We start from the raw sequence: 26,640 nt of genomic DNA on the forward strand, positions 1-26,640 counted from the left end.
ATTGGCCTCAGTCTTCATCTATGACTTATTTCTAAGTTAGCATTATTCCACTTAGGGCTAAAGCAGCTACTCAGATTTTCTATAGTCTGTGGAGAACCAAAAGCCAAATTTTTGTGCCATAGAAAAAATTTCTTGAGAGTATGGAAAGATTAGAATGCCATGTAGATATGAGTTGGGTGGGGGGTGGCATTTCAACAGAAAATCCATGTACTGTCACAGGAAACAAATGATTGGAGGATGGATAAAAACTCAGCTGGCGTTTTGCATAGATGAGTAGTGCTTTTGTCACGCATCAAAACTTAATTCTAGGGCAGATGTAAACGTTACACAATGTATTAGATTTTGCTTTACGTAAGGAGGGTACATTATGAGGGGCATTAAATCTGATCACTCAAGTACCATTTAGCACACTGGGATATTGTTCTATTATATTCTTCGGAGGCATGAAAATGATGATGGCAGGTATTTGTCACCCTCCTGTAGCCAGGTCTCCACTAGTGAACACTTTGAAAAATTCGAAGCCATTTCCTAGGCAATTCAAGCCAAATGATCCTTTTTGGTCCTAGTCTCTTGAACATCTTTTAGGTATCTGGCCTGTCTAGACCAGAGGGTGAGCGGTTGAAAATATCCATGGTATGGCTAACCCATCATATCTGCCTTTCTCCATTCTTACGTCTTAAATTTGTCATTCTGTTTGCTTGCTGGTAGCTTAGTAAAGAGGAAGCAAGATTGCGGGGGGCGGGAGGGGGGAAGAATAGAAAAGAATAAAAGGGGTATTTTTAGTAGCTTGGATGTCTGTTTTTATCATTGCTTTCTTTACAGATAAGGAATGTGCTAGTAGAGAGAGATTAAATGACTTGCTCCACCATAAACAGATCAAGGAAAGAACCAGGTGTGGTAAAATCTAGAAACTAGAGCTCCCTATATTCCCTTAAAGAACACTACAGGCAAAGCATTCTTTTAGAAAGGTGAGCTCCCAAGCAGTGATAATAAATACTGAACATTTTCACAAGTGAATCATCTGCTGTCATAATTCCTATTAAATTCCAGGTCAGCCAAACATAAAGCTACTTCATAGTAATCACAGTTAAAAGTGGGTGTGCCTGCATTTTAATTTCTCTCACAGGATTAATTTAGACATATCATTCTATCTGTCTTAAAAATTCTTCCACCTACTTACCCCACTAGGATGCTGTGTGGATTTGCGTGATAATGTTTATGAAGCACTACGAACTTTTTGGAAAAAAGGGGTGATAGAAGTATAACGTATCATTTTCGATCATTATTATCCCACAAAAACTTTTGAAGCCCAATCTCTAGCACGTTTTTCCTGTACGCATATTATTTATCAATGATGAACAAATAGTAATTAAAGGTTCCATATTTTAAGAATTTGAGTATGAATTCTAAAGAATCACAACACTAGATAAGCAGGTAACTGCTATAGCACTCTATCCATGCCTATGATCAGTTGGAGTTCCAGCATCAGTGTTCAGGCTGCACAGAAAAAACAATAAGACCTGGTCAAAATTTCATTCCAGCAAAGAAAACCCCAAATTACTCAATGCATTTCACTGAAAACCACCAATTTGTTTTATAGCATTTTTGCTGTGCTATATACGTTCAAGATTTGAATAAATCTGTGCGCAATAAATGTATTCTTTTATTAGGTTTATCTCTTAATCAAATATTCATTTATGTGAGTCTCATTCTATTAAAAAAGAAAATTATACAAAGGTGAGCAAAACTGTAGGTTTACAGTAGTTTAAAGCTTAATCTCATTCTCTAGGGGTGATATTGACAATATAAGAATAGTGTAAATGATATTCTCTATCTCTAAAATATGCTTATGAGCCCCTTGTGCATCTTCTACTGCTTTACAACCTGCAGTGAAATGCATGACTGGCTTAATAAGCAAGGCATTTAGAAAGTTGTTCCCCCCCCCCCGCCCCCACAGTGTAAAACATGAGTAAAGACCTAAACTGTTTTCTGTGAATCACATTCTTTGTTAATGATTGCAATTTCTCCTCAGGATGAGATTTCCTTCTCTGACAGGATGGTTATTTGAAAGTAACTGCTCGCTTCTTTTATTTTTGTTTTTTAACAACTACCAATAAATATGTTTATAAAGTTTTGGAAGAATTAATTTATGTCTAGAATAAAAACTCTATTTATTATTTTTCCTACCCAGGGTTCATGCTTTCTTCCAAGTGTTTCTTCACCACTTGTTCTCTTATTTAATCAACAAGACTTCTCTAAGAACTAATAGGCTTCATCACAGGCATACTTTGGGGTAGCTAACTTGTTCCGGAACCAATGGCAATATTTTATAAATAAGTCCTCCTGCTGTGTGGTTAGTTTCATGTTTTCTTTGTTACTTAATTAGTAAAGTGTTTCTAATTTTCAAACGGGGACTATTATTTAGCACTAAATAAGGTCACCTCTGAGAGGTCATGTTTTCCTAACCTGATTAAGAGAGAGATCAAATAATGTGCTGGTTAACGGTCCACGTCAGTTGTAGCTTCATCCCAAATTAAATATACACTCAATTGCATGAACTCTACTTCACTTGTGGAAACCACTTCAGAAGATGACATTCTCAAATCAAATATGTGACATTAGCTGAGGTTAGTTTGGGGTCCCTTTAGTCATTAGTACAGTAGTATAAATATGGAGGTCTAATTTGAGAGTAGGAAAACTAGAACATTGCAGGATGGGTCAGAGAATATAAGAGCATTGTTTGGGGGTCATTTTTCAGATGGGTCTGATGCTTATTTTTAGAATGTGGCACTTTTTAAAAATTAAAGGTCCTTGAAAATATTAACCACTTGCCTTTATTAGTCCTAAAAAATTTCAGGATTATAATTCAATCAAAATAAAGACCAGTGAAGGCAGTCTTTTCTTTGAGAGTATCAACCTCTCTTGCTCATTTTTAACTCAACCCTGTTTTATTTAATTTCTAGTTCTTGTAAGACCCATCCTAAAAAAGGGAGGATGAATATTCTTCTGTTCTCACAAGGGGATGAAATATATAAATGTATTTCCCATAGCTATATGTTTAAGGGAGCCCTGGTGGCGTGGTGGTTAAGAGCTTAGCTGCTAACCAAAAGGTTGGCAGTTCGAATCCACCAGCCGCTCCTTGGAAACCCTATGGGACAGTTCTACTCTGTCCTATATATGTTTAAGAGCATATGTTTAAAGAAAGTTATACATATCAATTATATGCTAAATATTTCACTCCTGCTAAAATCTACATTTGAAAGCACAAATGGCTAACTTTATGTGTATTTTATAAGGCATAGTGATAATACCTTTCCCTTGTCATACTTATTGGAGAGCGTGGACTTATTATTGGTGAGGAAGATGAAGAAAGCACTATTATACCCATTTTACTAAAATTAAGGCAGAGCAAGGTTGAATGAATTCTCAAGGTTGGTGTCATGGATTGAATTTTGTCTCCCAAAATGTGTGTATTAACTTGGTTAGGCGACGATTCCTAGTATTCTGTGGCTGTCTTCCACTTTGCGATTGTAATTTTATGTTAAATAGTATTAGGGTGGGATTGTAACACCCTTACCAGGTCACATCTCTGATGCAACACAAAGTGAGTTTTCCTGGGGTATGCCTTGCACTACCTTTTACCTCCCAAGAGATAAAAAGGAAGGGGAAATAAGCAGAGAATTGGGGACCTCAAACCACCAAGAAAGCAGCACCAGGAGCACAGCACACCCTTTGGACCTGGCATTCCTGCGCCTGAGAAGCTCCTCGACCAGGGAAAGATTGATGACAAGGAATCTTCCTCCAGGTCAACAGAGAGAGGAGCCGTCCCCTGGAGCTGACACCCTGAATTTGGACTTGTAACCTACCAGACCGTGAGAGGATAAATTTCTCTTTGTTAAAGCCATCCGCTTGTGGTATTTCTATTATAGCAGCACTAGATGACTAATAACAGTGTTAGTCAATCAGTAACTGAGAAACCCTGAATATTAGACCAGTGCTCTTCCTACCAGTTTACTGTGATTCCCATAAGCCAGTATAAAACACTGATAAAAGCTCACGCGTCCAGTAAAGAGATGTTGAACTTTTAAGCCACATTAAGAACTTCAGAAGTACTTATCAGGAGGGAGGAGGAAGGGAATGGAAAGGGGACTAAATGAAAACAAGTATTTATTAAACACTGATATGTTAGGAGCCATACTAAGCCACATTCCATTTGTGGCAGAAATATGGAATGCCATATTCTTTCACTATTTTCTTGTAGGTAATGCTGTGGTGAAAAATGATAAGCTGCTTATATTTCTATGCCACTTCTCTAGAGAATCTATGGTTTTATCACTCACCTTTATCTACCTTCCATAAGTATGTAAGTTACAAATTGCGTGTGTTAAGCATGGCACAGAGTTCTTCGTGCTATACAAATGCTAATTTATTTGACTGAAGGTCAGATTTATTTGAGTTTTGTATAGGGTGTATATTGGAAATATCTTAATGCAACCTTTAAGTGCATAATTAAGTGATTCTTTTAACAACTATTAACTACTCCTTTTGTCTGCTAAACTAATAGGAAAACACTATAATCCATGATTTCAAATGAGTCAAAATATGGAGGTAAATGAAAATGGGATTAATGGAAAAGCATTAAATGTTTACTTGCATAATATTAAAAACATCTAACATTTCCCATAGAAAGTTGAAACGCAGTTACCAGGAGCTCTTAAGACTTGAATTGGGCATTCATTTGCTCTCTCTTTTGCAGGTTTTACTTCACTCATTACTGAATGGTTGCTCACAAATGCTGAATTCAACATGGCATTGATTTGTTTGTATTATTTTAAAGAAAATAAGAGCAATTAAATATCTGTGGGAGAATAGGGAAGAAATGCCTGTTTAAAAAAAAATGGTACCTTCTTGAAAGGCAAGAGGAATTGGTAAAAATGTTGCCCAAATAATCATTTGCATTTTTGAGGTGAAGTAGGTTCCAGCTTAAGTATGTGGGTTATTACCAATATTAATTTAAAGCCTTAAAAAAGTAACTCACAAACTTCAAGGGAGATTGTCAACAGATTACAGGACAAAAGGAGGTCTGTATAAAATTCTCAAGAATTTCGTTCTTTAAATTTACCTTAATTTTCAGAATGAATATGTTATATGGCTATTAGGAATCAGGAAGAAGCTCCCCAGAGCAAATAAAACTATATGTTAATGTCCCACAGGTAAGGATTCCTGGCCTAAAATTAGACAATTACGGATGCGTTGAAGTCTTCTTCTGACAGGATATTCTAAGTTACTTACCATTCTAAGTCACAATGGTAAGTTTCCTTTATTATTTCTTTATTGCTATTTCAGCTGCCCTGCACAGTTTTAAGCAGAAGAGATGGAAAAGAGATGTATGGTTTTGTCTAATGAAGGTATTACCCCCATCTATACAAAGTTTTAAGACATAAGAGATCATTAGAGGATAGTTTTAGACTATTTTGGTTAGTTAACTACAAACTGGAGAACCTCCCTGAATTGTTTTGCATGGGATGGTAATATAGTTTAGTTAAGTATCTTAGATAGCTGTGACTCTTTTTTACAGGTATGGAATGTGAGTGATAGGTGGTAAGAGCAATGGGTCAAGGAGTTATGGTTCTTGCATTTTAGTCTGCACTTTAACTAGTAAGTCACTTCACCTCTTGGGTTGTTTCCCTACTTGCAAAATGGAGCTAATTATACCTTTTAAAACTATACCCCATAGGGATAATTCTGCTAGAGAAGGTATGTGTTAACCATGCCACAAAGTTCTTTGTGCTATCCAAATGCTAGGTATTGCCTTTTCTTTTTCATCATCCCCAGGTTTTAGGCGATGAATTCCTCATTCCTAGAGGGATGAACATCTTGACACAGAACCAGGATACTTATACATTCCTGTGGCAGCAATATAGTAATTCTAAAATTTCCTTTTTAAGGTGGTATGACAATGATGGCATATGATTACAGCCGTCTATGAGAATGCCGTTTGTTTTCTTTATTTAAAAACAAATGTGAAAGTGAAGAAGTAAAACCTAAACTTTTAATCAGAGAAAGGTTTTTCTTTTGCATGTTCCTCACGTATTTTTTTTTTTTCATGTATATTTCAGTTGGGGGTGGGGTGGGGTGAATCCCCAACTTAAAAAGTCACATTATATATGTAAAGAGGATGGGAGATAGAGCCCCAGGATAAATGGTTATCCGAGTTAATTTAAACAACCCCCCTTTTTTTTTTTTCCTATTTTTTATACTATAGGTAGAAGACCTGTTAATTAGTGAATTCTTCCTGTAGGCTCCAAAATGCTGACTAGCAGAACAACCTGTTTTGGATTATAAATCTCAAGAGCAGTGCACGGCTATCACCGTAATTTCATCTGTTATGTGACTGAGACAGAGCTGGAATTGTAAGTATTAGATTTTTTTTTACATGAGATTTTATATCATCATCATAATTAATGGGACAGCCTACCTTTTGGTCATTGCCATTATTCTGCAAACAATGCAGCGCTAAGTGGTGCATGCCACCCCATGGCAACCGGTGCTAAATGATCAAGTAATGTGAGCTCTTCACATTTTCCTAAGAGAGAGCTAGAAGCATAATGTATGCTGTGGTCTGACAGATATTTCACAACAGAGAGATAGGCTATAGTCTGGGAGGTACCACCGATCAAGATAAAATCCTATGGAGCGTGAAGTAAATTAAGAGACAAATACTTCCAAGGAAACACAAAGACCCAGGACATCTAATGAATCTTGCAGAATAACAACAACAACAACAAAATCAGCTACTTTAGATCAAGATGCCAGGACCTTCTCTGCGGGGTATGCGTTAGAGCCTTTTTTATGATGACAGTTGCAGTTACATTTCTTTGGGTAGTAAAAGGTTCCTACTCTCAAAGGAAGCATTTAAGAGGAAATCTTTAAGAAGACCCACTTCCCACAATCCCTCTAGTCTCTGAGTTGCTATATATTTCCACTTTACAAGAGAACACTTCCACTTTACAGTGGGAAAATTGGAATTCCCACGTATACCTGTCAACACAGTATAAAACATGGAGGTGAGGGAAATGAATGATTGATGAGAGTAGGGAAGGAAGTGGTACTTGGAACCCCTAGAGAAATCTATGTAGCAGACTGGGTTACGGGAGTCAGTAGAAAAACATACAGAAACCCTATCTGCTCTCCTTTTAGTTTTTCTTGTCATATCATATAGATGGCAAGAAATCGTGTGGATTTCTCTTTTCCTGGATTCTTGCTACTGCATCACTTTCCTTACTATTCTTTCTGATTATTCATGACAACAATCTTAGCCCAATGGTGGTTGTTTTTGATAAATACCTTAAGCTCTTTAGAGGAATGTTATAGTTTAGTAAGCAAGTAGCTAAGAGAGAAGATAAAATGGAGGTCCCATGGGTCAAAGAAGGCTAGACAAAGAAAAGTCCAAATTGATTTTAGAGACGGGAAAAGAATATACATACCCCAGCATGTCATATATATTTCATATTATAAATATATATTATTCTTTATTATAAATAGATGTATATTAAATTATGTTCTACAGTATACTTTTTATCAATATAGAGAGACATTAAAATTGTGTCTGCTGCTTTTGGAGTTAGGTGACACTTTAACAACTTTATTTTTAATTCTTCAGTGGAGTATTCATCAGGTGCTGTACAGATGAGGTAATGCATTTTATATTTTTGAACACTCTGTAGTCTGAATAAACTCCCACATTTTTTCTGAACAAGCGTGGTTCAGAGAGAAAAAAATAAAGGTTAAGTAGGTTTATCTTTTACATCAACTTTCAGTTTACTTTTGGCATATAGACTGGATTTAATATTTACTTCTGGTGTGTTGGAAACCCTGGTGGCTTAGTGGTTAAGTGCTATGGCTGCTAACCAAAGGGTCAGCAGTTCGAATCCACCAGGCACTCCTTGGAAACTCTATGGGGCAGTTCTACTCTGTCCCACAGGGTCGCTATGAGTCAGAATCGACTCGACAGCACTGGGTTTGGTTTTTGAATCTGGTGTGTTAGTCTCAAAAAAAGGAAAAATTATTTAAGATTCCATCATATTCATGGAAAAAAAAACTCAAGGAAAAATATATTCCAGTGTAAAACATCATGTATCTTTTTTTTTTTAAGCTGAGCTCTTGTGCTGTATCAAAATGGGATTCAATTTTTTTTATTATACTTTAGATGAAGGTTTACAAAACAAACTAGCTTCTCAGTAAACAGTTAGTACACATATTGTTTTATGACATTGGTTAACAATCCCACAACATGTCAGCACTCTCCCTTCTCGACCCTGGGTTCCCTATTACCAGCTTTCCTGTCCCCTCCTGCCTTCCAGTCCTTGCCCCTGGGCTGGTGTGCCCCTTTAGTCTCATTTTGTTTTATGGGCCTGCCTAATCTTTGGCTGAAGGGTGAACTTCAGGAGTGACTTCATTACTGAGCTAAAAGGGTGTCCAGGGGCCATACTCTCGGGGTGTCTCCAGTCTCTGTCAGGCCACTGTGTCTGGTGTTTTTCTGTGAGTTAGGATTTTGTTCTATAATTTCCTCCAGCTCTTTCCAGGACAAAATATCAAGTCTCTTTGAAAAATATGTAGGCAAAAAAAGAAATATAAAAATTATTCACAGAGACTGACATTCTCTTGCAAAAGTACTTCCTAGTTTTTTGTTGTTGTTGTTGTTGCTGCTGTTGTTTGTTTGTTTTTCTCCAAACAATTGCAGTGGCAGAAGCAGGAGTAATGTGTCATTGTGTCCTTGTGCTTTATGGTGTTATCTCCCCTGAACTTTTTTTATTATTATTATTTTATTACTGGAAAGCCAGTTCATGAAGGTTGTTGTCTATTTTCTAAAATTTAAGAGCTTCATATTCTAGGTTTATTTTACCTATTATTATTAAGATGATGATATCATTTTTTTATATTTAAGAAACATGCATTGTCAACTGTACCAGTAGCCCCTGATGATGAAATATAGTCTTACAAAAGTTAACTAAGGTATAAACATGCAAAAGGAGAAATCTCTCTGCGATCATAAAATGATGTTATTTTCTGTTCAGCAGTTCATGTTACTGCAGTTCATGCTAATTAATTAAAGGAGCTGTTGCTGTAATGTGCAAACAGGGAATCTGAGAAACTGAAAGGGCTTTTAGGTCTCCAAGTGAAGTTAAGTCAATCTGGGCACAGGCAATCAAATGTAATGAAATCACTTGTCAGTGCTAAGCTTGCAAAAACTGTGAAGTTTGACTAGGGAGTAAAAGGATTATAATTAGATTTCCAATAGGATAATAACTAAATGGCAGAACGCAGTAAAGAGAAAATATTACTTTGTTAGCTAATGGTACTGCTGTTCAGTTTTAGTTTTTATCAGTGCACTTGTAGTTGTGCTAATTTAATATGCTTTTATCAGCAAAAATGCACTACGCAAATGGTACTTGAATGTCATTTGCAAAAATCATTGATCTGAAGGTGCACTTAATGACACCCGGTATGTTTATTTTATGTGAAACGGAGATTGTTTGGTAAGATGGTTGATGTGCTGTCTTGCGGGCCCCCAACAGAGTTATGGGAATCCGGATGGGAGGATGTTAGTGTATACACTCGGCCGAATTTCTCACCTCTTTTTTTAGCTATAGTGGACACAGTCAACAGAGTGAGCACGTGCTCATTGTTTGATCACCTGAAGGCATTCAGGAGGAGTTGTTTTCATAGACTGTTAAAATATACGGAATGCAGATACCCTTTTATTGGAAGGTGGTCTGTGTGTATTATATTGCCTGTCAAACAACATTCAAAACATAAAAGACATGGAATAACTGAACTGAAGAGACTTATGATGCATATAAGAATCCTAGTAAAGTAGTCTGCCTTTACTAAAATCTTGTGGAAATCAGCATAAAAATGGATATGACTTCCTTACTTCTAAGGGTGGCCATGCAACATTTGTCTAAGTCCCCTTTAAACTCTCTTCTGGAAATGCAGACAGTGGAACTAATTGAATTTCAAAGGGAGAGCACTAGATGAATGATAGATTTCTATCCAGCAGAGCTATTGACAATAGGAAGAGAAAGGACTTCACTGATGCTGCAATTGTTTGCTGTGAAGCAGATGAGTTTGGGAAATGGCATTGTATTGGCATACGTTAAATAAGCCTCACAAACAAAGCTGGGAAATAATCACCCAAGATAAAAAATGGGTATTTTAAGGGAGAAGGAAAAGATAAGAATGATATCAAAATAACTCGCAAAAGAAAGTAACTACATCACACAAGAGCAAAATTAGTAGGAAGAATAGAAAATAATCGTTAACTTTGCATTACGTGTTTTCCAAGCATTATGCTCTTTGTAAGGTTCATCGATTAATACAAAATTAATTTTTCAATTCTGAACATCTCAAATAACAGGTGAAACTATTGGGATTTTTTTTTAAGGCAATTATTTAGCCTGAATGATTTGGTCAACTGTACTTACAATTAGTTCTGATAATATTTTCAAACACTTATTCCCCTGGCTATTAGAATAAAAGCTTATTGTCTGAAAAATGATCCTTCTCTTAGGCATTACGTTGTGATTCTACTGTCACGTTAATGCCAGGCATTCACTCCAGTGTTCCGGAGAGTGGTGATGGGAGCTGTGTCACTTACAGTGCTTAACTGCTGTGCTAGGAGAGCAATGTGTCCTTTTCCGATTTTTACATTTATCAAAGATATTATCACATGTAATCTAATACCTAATTCAATAAGGACAGATTAATCTACCGTATTTTAACATGCATGGACAATATTGACCATGAATACTAAATAATTTTATTTATAATTGGAAAAAATAATAAAGGTCAATTCTCTTGCTTTAAAATAAGTTTCACTTCAATCCTTTTATAGGGTAACTAGTTTTCTCTTGTTTGGTCAGAAAAAAACCTAGCTGAACTTATTACAATTATGTTTAGTGAAAAAAAATTAAACGACTCCTTCTTTGACACAAGCTTAAGTAATACACAGAAGCCATTCTTTGCAACACTTTATTAAAATACAGAACTTGGAGCCAAATGGAGAATAAATCTATCGTTTGCTTATATCACCTAATTGACCTCCCATGAATAAGATAATCGCTGTCTGTTGTGAGGCAATGAAGCATCTTTAGCACAGTTCAAAATTTTGCATTTAACAGAGTTGAGAAAGATATCATTACTGTGAGCTAAACACATTAAATAAATTACCCAGTTGTAATATATTTTGTTTACTCCCTCCATTTCCAAAGCTGATCTTAAATCCCATTCAAAGTAAAGGTACAATCGAGCTCTATACCCCGTAAAGATTGGTTCTATATTTGTCTGCCAGTAATTCAGGAGAGATCAAATGCTTTATACTATCCATCCCTACCATGGCTCTGGTATGTGGTGGTAACTTCAAATACCAGGCCAACAACTAAAAAAAAAAACTAGTGGGGCTTATTTAATAAATTAACTGTGGTGAATTAATTGAACAAACACTGAGTCCTGTTCATATTGGCATAGCCTTTAAAGTTGAGGGAAGAAACCAGGCAAGCAAAAGTGGGATAAGAAAGAGCCAAAGTTTCATGGGGTGAGCTAAGCATGCATTAGTTAGGTCTACTCAGCAGCAGCAGAATCTAGCTTTACCAGAATATCCACCAGTTCGGACGTCACCGGTTTTGTAAAGATAACTTGAAAACTACATGAATGAGGGCTTCTAAATTTCCTGAAGCTGCCACATAAAACGGTGACCCTCAGATCAACCCAAATTGTTCTTTTGGTCACATCTAGTTCTGTTGTTTTCATGCAGATCCAGTTATCACACAGGAGCAAGTTAAACCTCCAGCAAGCAACTTATTTACTGTTGTCTTCCTTTTTTGCAAGTTAGGAAATAGTTTTCTCATGGAAATGTCTTTTACTTTTACTACAGTAAGGCATTCTTTTCACAATAATTGTGAAAGTAAATGTAATATGTATACAAAGGGCTAGACTGCATTAGAATCACACTGGAAAATGCTCAGTGGTCAAATTCATATCTTATTTTTAGGTGCTTTTGCACTGAGATGATGTTGATTTGTTTCATATTTTCCTACTATTAAATTTTTTAAGGTATTTTTTTAAAGCATCTAGGCATGGGAATCTTGTAAATCATGGATTACACAAGTCGTGCTCCTACTTCCACATGTACGTGGTTTCTAAAAGTATCTAAAATTAGCATTGGAATGTAATGGTTGATAAAAATGTCTGGCCACTTTTAAAATACTGATAGCTTACAATTCTCATACCTGAGGCTTTTATAAACAGTAAATTAGTGAGGTGAAAAGAACATGGTATTGTATACTTCTGAAAGGTAAATATTATAATCACAGCCATGCATTTTTCGAATATGCCTAATACGTAAATGTATATTCTTTTTGGCAACTAAACATATAGGAGATTTGCTCACATTGTATATATAAAATTATTAGCCCTTAAGTATCTGTACTGTTACTGGGCTTTCAAAGCATACTAAATTTTTAAATATATACACACACACACATACATATATATATATATGTACATATATACAGTCATGCATCACTTAACGTCCATTCAGGCAACCTCAAACTGCATAAATGTTCATGGTCCCATATAGCTTTGCTGAGTATATATGGTGTATGTGGTTAGGTATATATACTTCTCTGGACAAAGGAAGAAAGGGGCAGAGGGAGGAGGAAGGGAAGAGGAAGAAGTAGGCAGGGAGTCTAGTGCAGATGTGGTGACAAGTTATTGGAGGTCAGTGAACCTGGACAAGTCAGACCGAGTGGTTGGGCTGGGTGGCTCAGTGGCTGTCAAGCTCAGTGAAACCTGCGTAGCCTGCTCATGGTGTGCAATGAATGGCTGCTCTTCCGAATGGAGTTAGTACAGGCCAGATCCAGTGAGATGTGGGGCTCAGAAGCCAGAAGCCCGAGGGAAAGGGACCAAAGGGCAAGCGCAGCAGGAGGGCTTAGGAAAGGACATGGAGTGGGGGATCCAGGACCCAAGAAGAGGGATCACAGAGGCGCCCTGGAGAAGCCACTGCATTGAGGGACTGAAGAGGGGTACAGAGGCTGAGGAAGTGTATATACTTTGCTAAATAGTATGGTGTTTGCACAATGTCCAAATCACATAACCTCTTATTTCACAGAATGTATCACATGAATGCAAATATAAATACAGATATGAAGGTAAATATGAATATAGATATAAATACAAATATACTGAAGTAGCTTCTTCTGTCATAAGAGAAGAAGAGTTAAACTTATTTATTTTACATACATAAAAAGCATCTGCATAGGAGCTCATCCCCACGCACACCCCCAGGTGTCAGAAAGACATATGTAGTTTTAGAAAGGAATATGCTCTTTTACTGTACCTTGCATAGCAGCACTATCATGAGGAGTCCCATTGTTTTCTATTTCAATATCTGGAATTCCAGTATCTGAAAAAAGTGACATTCAATATTAAGGTGCAACATCGTGTGCCCTGATTTCATTTAAAGGGAAAACCCACGGTAAGTCAGTACTTCAGTCCCATAGAAAACAAAAGAACTTGGGTGGCGGTTTTGTTTTTTGTCGTTTATTTGGGTTTTTTAATGGTAGGAACGTGAATTATAAGCTGTAGCTGAGTTCTACAATTTGGCATACATTTTTAGGTACATAGTAAATACTTCCTTATTCATTGCATTCCCTAGAGAGAATTCTAAGGAGAATGACGTGCCTGTAGATTATCACCGCTAATTAATTTCCTGACTGAAGAATAAGAAAAATACAATTGTGTAAATGGAAGTTCCCCATCCTTATGGTATATTTTTCACCTGTAAAATATGATAGATGATGAGATTATCTCTATGCTAAGTGCAAGTGAACACCAAAACACAGGTTATGGCTTGTGGTCCTTATTAAGTATTTGTCCTAAAGTCACATTTTTTACTTAATGTGTTCTTCAAATAGGTTTCAGAAGCTAACAATCATGATGTAAAAAGTCTCTCTGTGTGTACATTTTTACTTTTACATTTATTTCACATTGGGTCTGAATCACTCTGGCTGGTATATTTTTTAAAGTAGAATCCAAGAGCAAGCTCATAGCTTTTAGATCAACTTTAAATTTGTCAGAAGTATTACATACAGGGATACATCTATTGTTCTGAAAAGCTTAACAAACAGAAACAGGGTGATGGATATGGGATCAAAGTGACAACAGCAACTTGAAAGATCAGATAAGACCCTTAGTGGGCAGTGAGTTTATGTTAATTGGAGAGGAACAACTCAAAGACTGTAATCAATGTCACTGAGTTGTACATGTAGAAACAGTTGAATCGGTGTATGTTTTGCTATGTATATTCTCAACAACAACAAAATTTTTAAAAATAGCACAAAGTAAAGAAAGAGGGAGTTGGGCTTTTATATTTAACTTTAAATATGAAATGTAATTATCTAATAGCTATTCATACATGAGGCACAACTTGATATGGGTGTTTCTGTATACACAGATTTGCTTGCCACCCATGGGTATTGTGATAACAGATGCCACTGTATCATCCAATGCCATCGAAGATTAACATGAGAAGGAAATGATTTGAATACAAGGTACCCACCATACTGTAGAAACAGCTGCTTCTCTTTTATAATAAGGCACATTGGAAACTAGAGTGGAGTTCACTTAAAGGTGGATTTCAAATATGTAAAAAAAAAGTCAAGTTGTTGTTGGGTGCTGCTGAGTTGGTGTTTTGACTCATAGACACCTCATGTGACAGAGAATTATCACATAGGGTTTTCTAGGCTGTAATCTTCATGGGAGCAGATTGCCAAGGTCTTTCTCCTGCGGAGTGGTTGGGTGGGTTCAAATCGCCAACCTTTCTTTTGGTTAGCGGCCAAGCAGTTAACCGTTGCGCCACATACCTCCTCAGAATTATAAATTCAGTGCCTCACATAACAAGTGTGCACAGAACATTTATTAGATTGCAGGTCAGAAATGTTATTTTTTAAGATCTTTTGTGACCAAGGATGCTGGCTCCCACTGTCTAAGACGTCCCATTGTATGAGATATTAATGTGTTTTTATTTGTGCTCTCTCTCCTAAGTCTCCTTGAGGCATGATTGTCATGACTGAATGATCTAGCACTGTATTTCTATCAGTGGTGAGTATAATGGTCCAAGAGAGTCAACAATAAAAAGAGAATGGGACTTGCAGAAAGAAAATAATACTATTGGACCTTGGTCCAAAATTTGTTCTTCACTGTTAGAACAGACCATCAAAGCCACCACACCTTAGTTCTATGTGTGTGTCATATGTGTGCAGGGCTGTGTGTACACCTGTGCATAAAATCTTCAGGCTCATCTTTGTTGTACATACATATCTGTTAAATATACATCTGCCAATGTGTTATGCAAGAGGAACCTGAATATTCTATAAAATGAAACAATGTTATGGGGTTTCAGGATTAAAAAAGGGATCAGAAAAGCTTGGAACTAAGAGATTTCATGATGTAAACACTTCCTCCCAGGGGATCTCCAGGGCTTTACTTAGAGCACTCCTCTTTAACCAGGCACTCCTTATGCACCTCAACGCTGACCAAATATGCATTAAAGAAACATCTACAGCTGATCAAAACAGAGTTTACCAAACATACGGAGATTCTAAGATGAGAAGATATAAAGCAATTAACATTTTAGATGCAGTGAGATTATCAGCGTTACTGTTTCTACCACAAAAAATCAGCAAGATTTCTTGTTATTCCTAGGCTATTTGTACCTTCCAGAATAGGGATTATTTTGACAGGTTTATAATTCATGACTTAAAGCATTTGGTCTCAACTTGATTTTTTAATTAGTCGTGGGCAAAGCCTTTCTCTCTCTCTCTTTTCTTTCTCTGTTTTAATTGGGTTTTGCTTTGTGTACCATGAATGTGAAATCCAAATGACATACCACCTTTCAACATCCTCAGGCCAGTGTCACTAGTAGTGGCTTGCTTAAGTGCCTGCTCCACTTGCTCTCGACGCTTTGATTCAAATTCCAAGGCTTCCTGCAATTTTCTCTTGGCTTTTTTCTCCTTCTTCAGGCGCTTTTGCATGGCAGCTGAAATGTGAAAAGGTAAATAGTTCGCAAAGGCTTGGTCAATGAAATAGGGTTGGCAGTTTTGATAAATTGTAAACAATAGATGTAGTTACAGATACACACAAAAGATGAATTTATCAATGAACTTATGATTAGCTTCTTTTAGTCCCGATCTTATCATTCATAGTTTTTTTTTTTTTTGTAACTGTCGTTCAATCGTACAATTGACTTCTTTATATTTTCACTTTTACCGTGTGTATGCTGTATATTCATATTCACTTATATGGTAGTGGTATTTTTTAAAGGAGCCCTGGTGGCACAGTGGTTAAAGCGCTGAGCTGCTAACCGAATGGTTGGCAGTTTGAACTCACCAGCCTCTCCTCAGGAGAAAGATGCTGCAGTATGCTTCCATAAAGATTTACAGCCTTGGAAACACAGTGGGGCAGTTCTACTCTGTCCTACAGGATTGCTCTAAGTCAGAATTGACTCGATGACAGGGGGTTTGGGTTTGGGTTTGGTATTATTGATGATGAATTGTTTTCTACTTTGACTCATTATGCATTTAATGATAGCGTTAAATATTTTATAAATTAAAAAAATATATTCTTAATATTCATCATGTTATCTGTACTCATATTCCACAAATGCAAAAAAAAGTGACACTATAACAAAATATAGTATTTCTTTTGAAGCTTAGAGGTGACAAGTGTCTATTTCTCTAAGGTGTTACCAGTTGTAAAGGCAAATATCTACCTCTTTAAAATATATGTACATATCATCAAACTATATATGTATATATACACACACACATATGTGTGTGTGTTCAAACATATTAAAGAGAACTTACGGTAATGATTACATAAGGAAGCTATAAAAGCAACAACTGTGCTTCTTTGGTAAGCAGAAAAGGTAAAGAAGAGTTAAAAGACAGTTAAGGCTTTATCTTTAACTACAAATTTTAACTGCCCTAATACATGATTGTTTCTAATATTTGAAACCTCGAAAACCTTGAAACATTGCTGAATTATTTGGCTCCAGCAATGTGTTGGTCCATAGCAGCATTTTAACCAGTCTGACTTTCATATTCTTCCCACATCAGTTAAAAAAAATTAAGATATTGATGTTATGGCAAAAGAAAAACACTCAAGGAACGTTAAGCAAAATAATAAATTATACGACATTGTTAAATGAATTCATATATAATTAAAATGTTTCGACTGAACCGAATATGATGCTAATTTGAGTTTCAATTATATTCATCCCATATTTCAACATCTTTTCATAAAAATGACCTACAGCAACTTGAAAAGAGTCAGTTACCCAGGTAAATTTAGTGCCACTTGAGACAAAAGAGGTCTAAGGTAATAACAAAATGTAAATCTTGGAACAAAACACTGAGGATGTATGGTTTCCATTGTCTTTGGTGAAAGACACTTGATAAAGATTGAACATAAAAACATTTTACTATTGTAATTATGCTTAATTGTCATCATTCAAATAAAATATTTAAAAAATCATTTAAATCAGAACTCTAGATTTATTCAGAATAATGTGTAACAATGTCCTTGATAAGACAAAATTGTGCTTTCCGTAAAATTATTGGTTCAAAATAGTCTCTATGTTCATGCAGTTGACATTTATGACTTTATATATTTCAAACAATGCCAAAGCATCCTGCATTTAAAACTATACACACATATAACAATTAATATAATTTATTTAGAACTTGCTATGTGCTGGGAATTATGCTGGGAATATATCTCATTTAGGCATTACAACAACTCAGCAAGGCAAGTATTATTATCTTTATTTTATACGTGAGGAAACTGAGTCCTTAAGATGTCAAGAAATTTACCAAAGATCACACAGCTAGTAGTTTTTAAAGTCTGAGGACCAAAGATCACGTAGGTGGTGGTTTCAAAGCCTGGGATCATATAACTGGTCAGGGGACCAAGAAAGGTCTCAAAGGTCTCTTATAGCTCTAACATTCAATGATTCTAAGTGTTTCAACTGCATATAAAATTATTGTATATGTATATAAAAAAATATGTGTTTAATTCAAGTAATACAGTTTTGTTAGCAACAAAAAAGTAATCCAGTGGAAAAATCTTTTTCCTTAGGTGTGAACCATGGCTTTCTTTAGCTATAAAAAAGAGAGTCATAGAGATTCTAACTATATATGCTACCCTTGGAGAGAGATGCTGGAGCGCTGGTGGCACAGTGGTTAAGAGCTTGGCTTCAAACCAAAAGCTCGGCAGTTCAAATCCACCAGGCGCTCCTTGGAAACCCTATGGGCCAGTTATACTCTGTCCTGTAGGGTCGCTATGAGTTGGAATCAACTGAACAGCAACGGGTTTCAGAGAAATGTTACTTTACATTTATAACAACAATTTTTCCCTCTGTGCTTTCAATCATGTGACTTCAGGTAGAGAGTTAAGGTTTTATCATAACAATGTTGGTATATTTTTAAAACAAACAAAAAAATAGTTGCTGTTGAGTTGATTCTGATTGATGGCAACCCCACGTGTGTCAGAGTAGAGCTGAGTTCCATAGGGTTTTGCATGGCTGATTTGTCAGTAGTATTATCACCAGGTCTGTCTCCCAAGGTGCCTCTGAGTGGATTCGAACCTCCAACCTTTCAGTTAGCAGCCAAGCACTTTAACCACCCAGGGACTCACTGGTATATTAAAAATTAGGTATGAGAAATTTAGGTATTTTATAGAATTTTGGAAGTGGAAAGGAATTTAAGTAATCAACTAGTTCGACTATTGTCATAGATGAGGATACTGAAATCCACAGAGATTAAGTAGATAGTTGACATAAATCAATGATGATAACAGAGCCATGTCCTATAATTATGTTAATTATTAGATGTAACACGCTAAAAACAGTGCTTAGCATATAGTGGACACTCGACAAGCACTAGCTAGTACTACTAGTTGTGCTGGTGGTAGAAGCAGTAGTGATAGTAGCAACAGTAGAATAATAATAATACTAAAAGTAGTAGTAATGATATCCTTATTATTATTGAGATACTTCAGAATAAATTTTATATTAGATCCAATATTGGATCCACTATGTCTAAGAATTTTTAAAGGTCACGTATATGATAGCAGTGGTAAAGATGGGCCTGAAGGCTCTATGAGAAGTTAGTAAACAGAAGTCAGGTTGAGTAGGTCCCTAAAAGTTAGAAGCCAATTTTACTACATATAATACATTTTCATAAGCCAACTTGAGAATCTTATTATATTCAAAATACGAATATTTGGTTCTTTAGTATAAAATTTTTCTCCCCTAAATATGAGTTTTTATGGACGTGTTAATCATAATAACCTATTTTGCACACCAAATAGTAGAAATATACTGATTTCTCCAACCATTAAAAGACAACTTAGTCTTTGCTTTGTAGTATTTAATGAATTGGGCAAGATAAGAAAAACAAGTTTAATTCTTTTTAAATGAAATGACTGAATTTCCACTGTGTGCTGGACAAATGATTCCTAGGTCCTAAGGAAAATATACATAATTTTCCAATCTCTTGCAACAAATTTCAGAGGATAATATGCTACTTTTAATTAGTGTATATCTCTCAACCTGAGTCATCCTTCCTTGTTCAGAGAGGCATTATCCAGATTGTAGAGTTTTTCTTCCTTTGTCTCTCCTTTTCACTCTAGCTTTTGACTTATTTTAGGCTTAGTGATCCCTCCATAAGAATAAGCAGAGAAGAGCAAACACAAGAGTAAGCAGAGAAAGGAAAGAAGTTGAAAATCACAATACTCACTTTTGCTGTTTGGTATTTTATGGTAAATATAGTAAAGAGTTGGAAATTATTGACTAAAGTAAGGCTTTTTAATTTCCCATGGTTTTGATATGAAGTGGAGCCCTGATGGCATATTGGTTAAGAGCTCGTTTGCTAACCAAAAGGTCGGCAGTATGAATCCACCAGCTGCTCCTTGGAAACCCTATGGGGCAGTTCTACTCCGTCTTATAGGATCACTATGAGTCGGATTCCACTTGATCACAAAAGGGTTTTGTTTGTTTGTTTTTTGGTGAGGGGGTTTGATATAAATTGTACACAATCAAATGGTTATCCACAGTTGGAAAGTTAATTCTATAGATGGACAATTCAGGATTTCTCCATTCTGTCTGTCGGAAACCCTGGTGGCGTAGTGGTTAAATGCTATGGCTGCTAACCAAAGGGTCGGCAGTTCGAATCCGCCAGGTGCTCCTTGGAAACTCTATGGGGCAGTTCTACTCTGTCCTATAGGGTCGCTATGAGTCGGGATCGACTCGGTGGCACTGGGTTTTTTTCTGGGTCCATTTGTCTCCATCCCTACTTCCACTATTCTGATTTAGTCCTTATCACTACTGCCTGGATGAAAGCAAATTTTTTTACATTGTCTCCTTGCTTCTGGTCTTCTGTCAAACCCCCTCTGATATATTCCCAACACTGGAGTGGTTTATCTAATTGGAATCAGACCAGATGACTTCCCTGTTTATATTTTATTATCTCCCATCAACTATAAAGAGTCCTGGTGTTGCAGTGGTAAAGGCAATTGTTTGCTGACCAAAAGATCGGTGGTTCAAAACCACCAGCGGCTCCATGGGAGAAAGATGAGGCAGTATGCTTCCACAGAGATTTACAGCCTTGGAAACTCTTCGGGGCTGCTATGAGTCGGGATCGACTTGATGGCCGTGGGTTTGGTTTTTTTGGTTTACAGGATAAAGCTCAAACTAATCCTTCCCATGATTAAAAACATCCTTCATAATTTAGCCTCTCCCTTCGCCCTTTCTGCATCATCTCCTACCATTCACTCCTTAACATTCGAAGCCACGGTAATAATAAACTGTATATAGTTACCCATGTATGAGGTTTCTTGCCTCTATGCCTTTGCAAACTAACATCTCTGTCTAGAATCCCCTGATCACTCAGGCACTCTGATGCCCTTTCTTAATCACCTTATCCTTGAAGGCTCAGGTTCATGTGTCAACATCAGGAGCCTTCCTCAACCACCAAACCCCACAACTGAGCTAACTACCCTCTCTCTCTTTATAACCATATACACTATATAACACTATATATATATATATATATATATATATACATACATATATATACTGTACAACACTGCTTTTGTCACTCTGTTTTAAAATTAACTGGTTGCTTGTCCTAGCCCTCCAAAATATAAATCCTCAACGACAAGGGCTGTTATTCATTGTATAACCTCAGAGTCTAGCACTGTGCCTGGCACAGAGTATTTCATATATAAGGAATTGTTACATTATCCATATTAAGGTATATGTTATGAAATTATGAGAGCACTATGAATATTCGTGTTTCCAAATCTGCAACTACCCCAAAGTGCAGGTCTAGGTCGTGATCTTTTATTACAAAAAGAGACAGTAGAAATTTCTTATCTTCAGGCTTATGCATGGTATGTGATTCTTAGCTGATCATTTATTTTTAGCAGTTTGAAGCTATTCCTGAGAATATTTCTATTACTATTTAAAATACCTCCAGCACAATATTCACTCAGTAACTGAACTTGTTACACTTACTTCTGCTTTGAAGCTCAACTGCAAGTTGTCTTTCAAGGTTTTCTCTAATTTCTCTTTCTCTATAGAGCTCCATTCGCAGTTCTTTCTTTTCTTGCAGAATCTGCTTCTCCTGGACGCGAGCATTATCCAAAGCCACTTTCAGTAGACCCTGTCCAAGTACAACAAATGATATACAGTTCATCTTATCTGTTTTAATTTCTCAAATATAAAATAATTTATGTAGGTGCTAATGTCTTGTATTACATTTATTTTGTTTATAGAAATATTGTTGACCTGAATGTTGGTCAACAGAGTCTCCACGGAGGACAGACTATCAGCAAAAATGAATGGTCCAGGAAATCCTGAAGGCAATGCCTGCCCAGGAGTCAGCTGGATCTTGTCCAAGGGGGGCTTCATCATTGGGATTTGAACTGGTACCTCTTCTGAAAAAAACAAAATTAGTATCAGAAAGTACACTCATTAAAAGCTCAAAAATTTCACTATGTTGCCTTCACCACTAATAGGTATCAATAAAGGTTTTGTTTCTAATAACTAAATGATGGAAAATTCATAATAAAAAGCAATTCTTACTCCCTAGATGCTTCTAATTTGTCTAAATAAATGGTGTGGTGAAGAGCTACTGCAACTGGAACATTTACTGCTAAAGAGGCATGAAATTAGAATAAAAATGTTAAGATATATACAATTGACACTTATATTTGTGAATACTTATAAATTAAGTAATCTAGTCATTTCCTGAAAAAGCATAAATGATTTTTATTATTTCCCTTCAAATCTAGCTATCTATCATCTATTTATCTACATTATTTTTTAACGGATTTATTGAGGAATAATTTATATACCATAAAATGTACCTGCTTTAAGTGTGCCAATTAAATTATTTATAGTACATTTACAGAGTTGTGCAACCATCATCACAAATCTATTTTAAATCCTTTCCAACTCTCCAAGAAAAGCCCTTAGGCTTATTTACAGTTAATCCTCTTTCCCATCCCAGCCCCAGGAAACAATCTACTTTCTGTCTCATATATTTGCCTTTTCTAGACATTTCATATAAATGGAATCACACAATATGTGGTATTTTTGTGTCTGGCTTCTTTCACTTAGCATAATGTTTTTGTGGTTTATCTATATTGTGGCATGCATCAGTAACTTGTTCTTTTTAATTGCTGTATAATATTCCATCATTTGGATATACTACATTTTGTTCAACTACCAGTTGATGGACATTTGGATTGTTTCCAGTGTTGATTTTTATTTTTAGGAATATTCTTCATGAGAAAAATATTACCTGTGGTGTAAAAACATCAGTTGTATCTTTTCTCTTCTAATATTTTTATATTATCTTTTCCCATATTCTCGTTAGTTTGATGGGATTCTTTCTTATCGTCAGATAAAGAGACATCAAAAGAATTTCTTTCTCTTACAAAGCTTCAAATTTGTTTTGGACAGATAAATCTAATTATAGAAGGAATCTCCTCTTACTTTGAGAAGCCTAAGTACTTGGGAATCTACCTGAATTCTGGTTGACAATCTTTTATGTGAGATGTATGAACCATACAGCAAAGTTTCCTCTGCAATTAGGGAGGGAGGTTATTTTGACATCTGTAAAAAGAAATGTCTACAGATACATCATCTCAGGGATGTAGCCATACAAACTCAGTTACTCTTGTGGCTTCAACAGCAGTGCGTGATAAGGTTAAATCATGGCACCTCAAACTAAGCTACTTTACTCACTACAGTCTCTTAATTTCAGTAACAAGACACAAGCAAAGCTTAAAAAATAAGAATCTGTCAAGTCAGAAAAATTTTCAGTGACCCATATATTCTAATAAGATTCATTCAACAAAGGATGAGGCATGAATCTAGACATAACCAACTTTCATATGGTTTGAAAACTAAAAAACCTAGCTATTGATTCTGGTTCTGCAGGGGCACAATTATGGATTTGCCAAGCAGTTAGACCTCATTTTTCAACTGCAAGAACCCTATATACGTAGTGTGCAAAGTCTTGAGCTTCATTGATTTCACAGTCATCACGGCTTGCTGTGGGATTTCTTGTGTGGGAAGCAGTGGTGTACGATTGCGGGAACCTTCAGTGAGATTACTAATGGAATAGCATTATCTCTGAATAAAATACTCTTAATACAGGTTGTCTGTACAATTTCTATTTTGCCAAAACCTATAGGGATAAAAATGCTAATTGATTATTTTACAGAACCAAAAATTTCACTTTCTTTGAATTCAAATGTTTAAAAAGAGTATTTGTGTATTGTTCTTAGAGAATTCAATAAAATCCATAAAACATCCTGTTAATTTTATTTTAGTGCATGAAGCTCTGATGAATATTTTCCTAGGAATTGATTTTTAGTAAAACTTAAATACTCTGGTCCTATGTATCTGGCATGTGTTTTCTACAACTCCCTTATAGTTTTATGTGACTAATATTTAATTATATTAGGTGCATATTTAAAATTAACCCTGACATTCATTCCCTTTTTATTTTTATTTTTTAAGTCAGTAGAAAGGTTGGAAGAAATAGATGTATTCTAGACGGAATCAGAACATTATCACAAATACTGTCACCTAATTCAACTACAAGGTTTTAACATTTGAAATATTATCTCATAACAAAATTAAATCCTAAAACATGTCTTAGGCAGCAACATTAATATTTCTAAAGTACATTTACTGAAAATCAACCCAACAATATTCTGCTTTCTTTGTATTTTATGAAGTCTGTGTTTGGGTAGTATTTTGTCTTCCCCACATGGGTGCATTACGTGGATTGAATGACTTCATAAAGATCTGTCAATATCAATAATCTTCACTTTTATATTGACGTGTATACATTTTAAAGCACAAATTTATGTAGCCTGGAAGATGTATTTTTACAAAAGGAACTGTTACAAAGTTAGAACATTGATTTCCTGCTGATTCAGAGACAACATAATGTTTCCCCTGATTAAATATTTTATATAGGGGCAAAGTTCTTAAAATTAATAGATTCCTTGCTATGTATCCCTCTCCATACACATGCAATCTCAGTGTTAAGAATCTAAGGGGTATTCAACAAAGCAAAATACCTAAAAAGGAAAGCAATACATTTAGAATGTACAAAACAAAATTATAACTGTATTAAAATTGCTGGAAGTGTTCTATTTGGAAACAAAAGTTATGCTATTAAATTGCCTGGAAGGAAAATTACTATGGACTATGAAGACAGGTTGCGTAGTCTATGGTTTTTAATGTTGCTGTACAGTAGATTGAAGTTTCAAAATAGTATTAGTCTTCTTTAAAGAGATAGACACAGCTGAATTAGGTGCTGCTTGCTGCAGTGAGGATCAAATGCAAAAAGAATCATATTTCATCAGACCTAGTCAACACCAAGAAAATAAATAGAAATATAAGAGGTATGCAGGCAATGATTCATTTTGATAATCTGGCCCAAGAGAGACACATAGAGACAGCACACAGATCTAAGCTTCTACCAAAAGACAAATAGGACACAGAGGGTGGGAACTGGGATGACAGTGTAGCAGAGGTCACATCGATTTTCAGCAGCAGTTTTCACACAGATGAGATAACCCTGGACTCTATTTGGCCCATTGTTCATATCCTACCTGTCCCACAAGCAATAAATTTCCTACTGCTAGAAAAAGGGCAGTAAAGAAGAAGGATTCTACTTACGACTTGTTATGATTAAGTTTCTGTGCTAACCAAACATGTTTTGCAGACCAAGGTCACATTGCATGTTAAGGTCTGTAATAGCCAAAAACTAGTAGAAGCATATTATGTGTTAGTGTATACAAGTGGAGACTCTCAAATCATTCATCTTTTTTTTTCTTCTTCTGATTGAAATCACATGCTACAAAGATGAATGATAAATGCATTGAAAATCTATTTCAATCTTGTAATAGGTCTTCACGTCTGAATGGCATCTACATTTTTCCCCGTATTTGAATAAGTGAACTTCTGTGCCATAATTTATAAGGTAAGCTTGAGAAATCCTAATCAGTAAAGCAATTAAAAATGGGAAAGTAATACAAACAGATTGTCAGTTAAATAAGAGCATCTATCTGTAATTCAGGGAGAAAGGGTTTTGATTGAGCATTTTGATTTAAAAAGCTGGAGTTCAAAATCTATACGTTAAATCCTTTATCAGAATATATAATGCAATACTATAAATTAACAAACAAAGAGAGGACAGCTGTTATCTAGCCAAAGACATGAGCAACCTCTCCATTTATTGAAGCAAAATGAAGACCGCTTTTATTGAAACTGTGAAACTTGCCGTACTTTGTAATAGCACTCAGAAATCCATTTAGAGAACAAGCTCTTTAATTTCTTGCTTGGGGCCTAGATGAATAGATGTAAAAGTTGACAAGAACTTTATTTGTAGAAAAATAGTTAAATATACAGTAAGTGCTCAGAATGGAAAAAGCCCCCCTGAAAATTAAAGTCAAGGCAGCTAGAGACTTTATATTACTTTAGTGCTTATTCTCCTACTTTTCCCTGGAGTTAAATGTTTCCTTTTTCCTCTGGGCCTTGAGGATTGTGATACTGGAATAGAAATTGAACATAGCTGACTCACTCAGCAGTGGAAAAATGCAGCTATCTACCAGGCCATCAGTTTTATTCTTTAACAAGTAAATTATATTTCATTATTTGATTTGAGAGCTTTCTCCTAAATATGGCTGGCCCAAGGGACTCTCCTTTGGCAATGTCATTAGTATTACATTCAACACAAGCAAGACACCTGCTTCCCTCTTCCAAACTGAGGAACAATAACAACAAAACGGCCAACTGCTGTGTAATGATCTGACCTGCATGAATATAAGGAAGTGTTCACAGTCTGAGTTGAACAATGACTTCTCAAATATCACCATCATCAAATGAAATAGTGGAAAAAGAAAACCTGATACCCAAACTATTATATTTCTTTAGGGATATGAAATTAAATTAAATCTGATAAATGAAAATAGAAGGCTAGTAGCAAAGGA

At 35.8% G+C, this 26,640-nt stretch overlaps 1 protein-coding gene across 4 annotated transcripts in view; it reads right to left on the minus strand.

Annotated features, from left to right (window-relative positions):
• Positions 1-1,384: 1,384 nt before the first annotated feature.
• Positions 1,385-26,640, minus strand: part of DACH2 (dachshund family transcription factor 2) — a 758,076-nt gene continuing 732,820 nt past the window's right edge. For 2 of the 4 annotated variants that reach the window (XM_049872470.1, XM_049872469.1), the window contains exons 8-12: positions 21,911-22,059; positions 21,638-21,785; positions 15,953-16,099; positions 13,400-13,465; positions 1,385-1,497 (exon numbers count right to left, since the gene is read on the minus strand). In XM_049872470.1, coding sequence (XP_049728427.1) covers positions 1,493-1,497; positions 13,400-13,465; positions 15,953-16,099; positions 21,638-21,785; positions 21,911-22,059 — 515 coding nt within the window. In that variant the 3' untranslated portion in view covers positions 1,385-1,492. The remainder of the gene's footprint in view (positions 1,498-13,399; positions 13,466-15,952; positions 16,100-21,637; positions 21,786-21,910; positions 22,060-26,640) is intronic. The other 2 variants (XM_049872468.1, XM_049872467.1) reach the window with 1 other exon arrangement.

This window comes from Elephas maximus, chromosome X (genome assembly GCF_024166365.1).
Source record: "Elephas maximus indicus isolate mEleMax1 chromosome X, mEleMax1 primary haplotype, whole genome shotgun sequence".
Classification (NCBI taxonomy): domain Eukaryota; kingdom Metazoa; phylum Chordata; class Mammalia; order Proboscidea; family Elephantidae; genus Elephas; species Elephas maximus.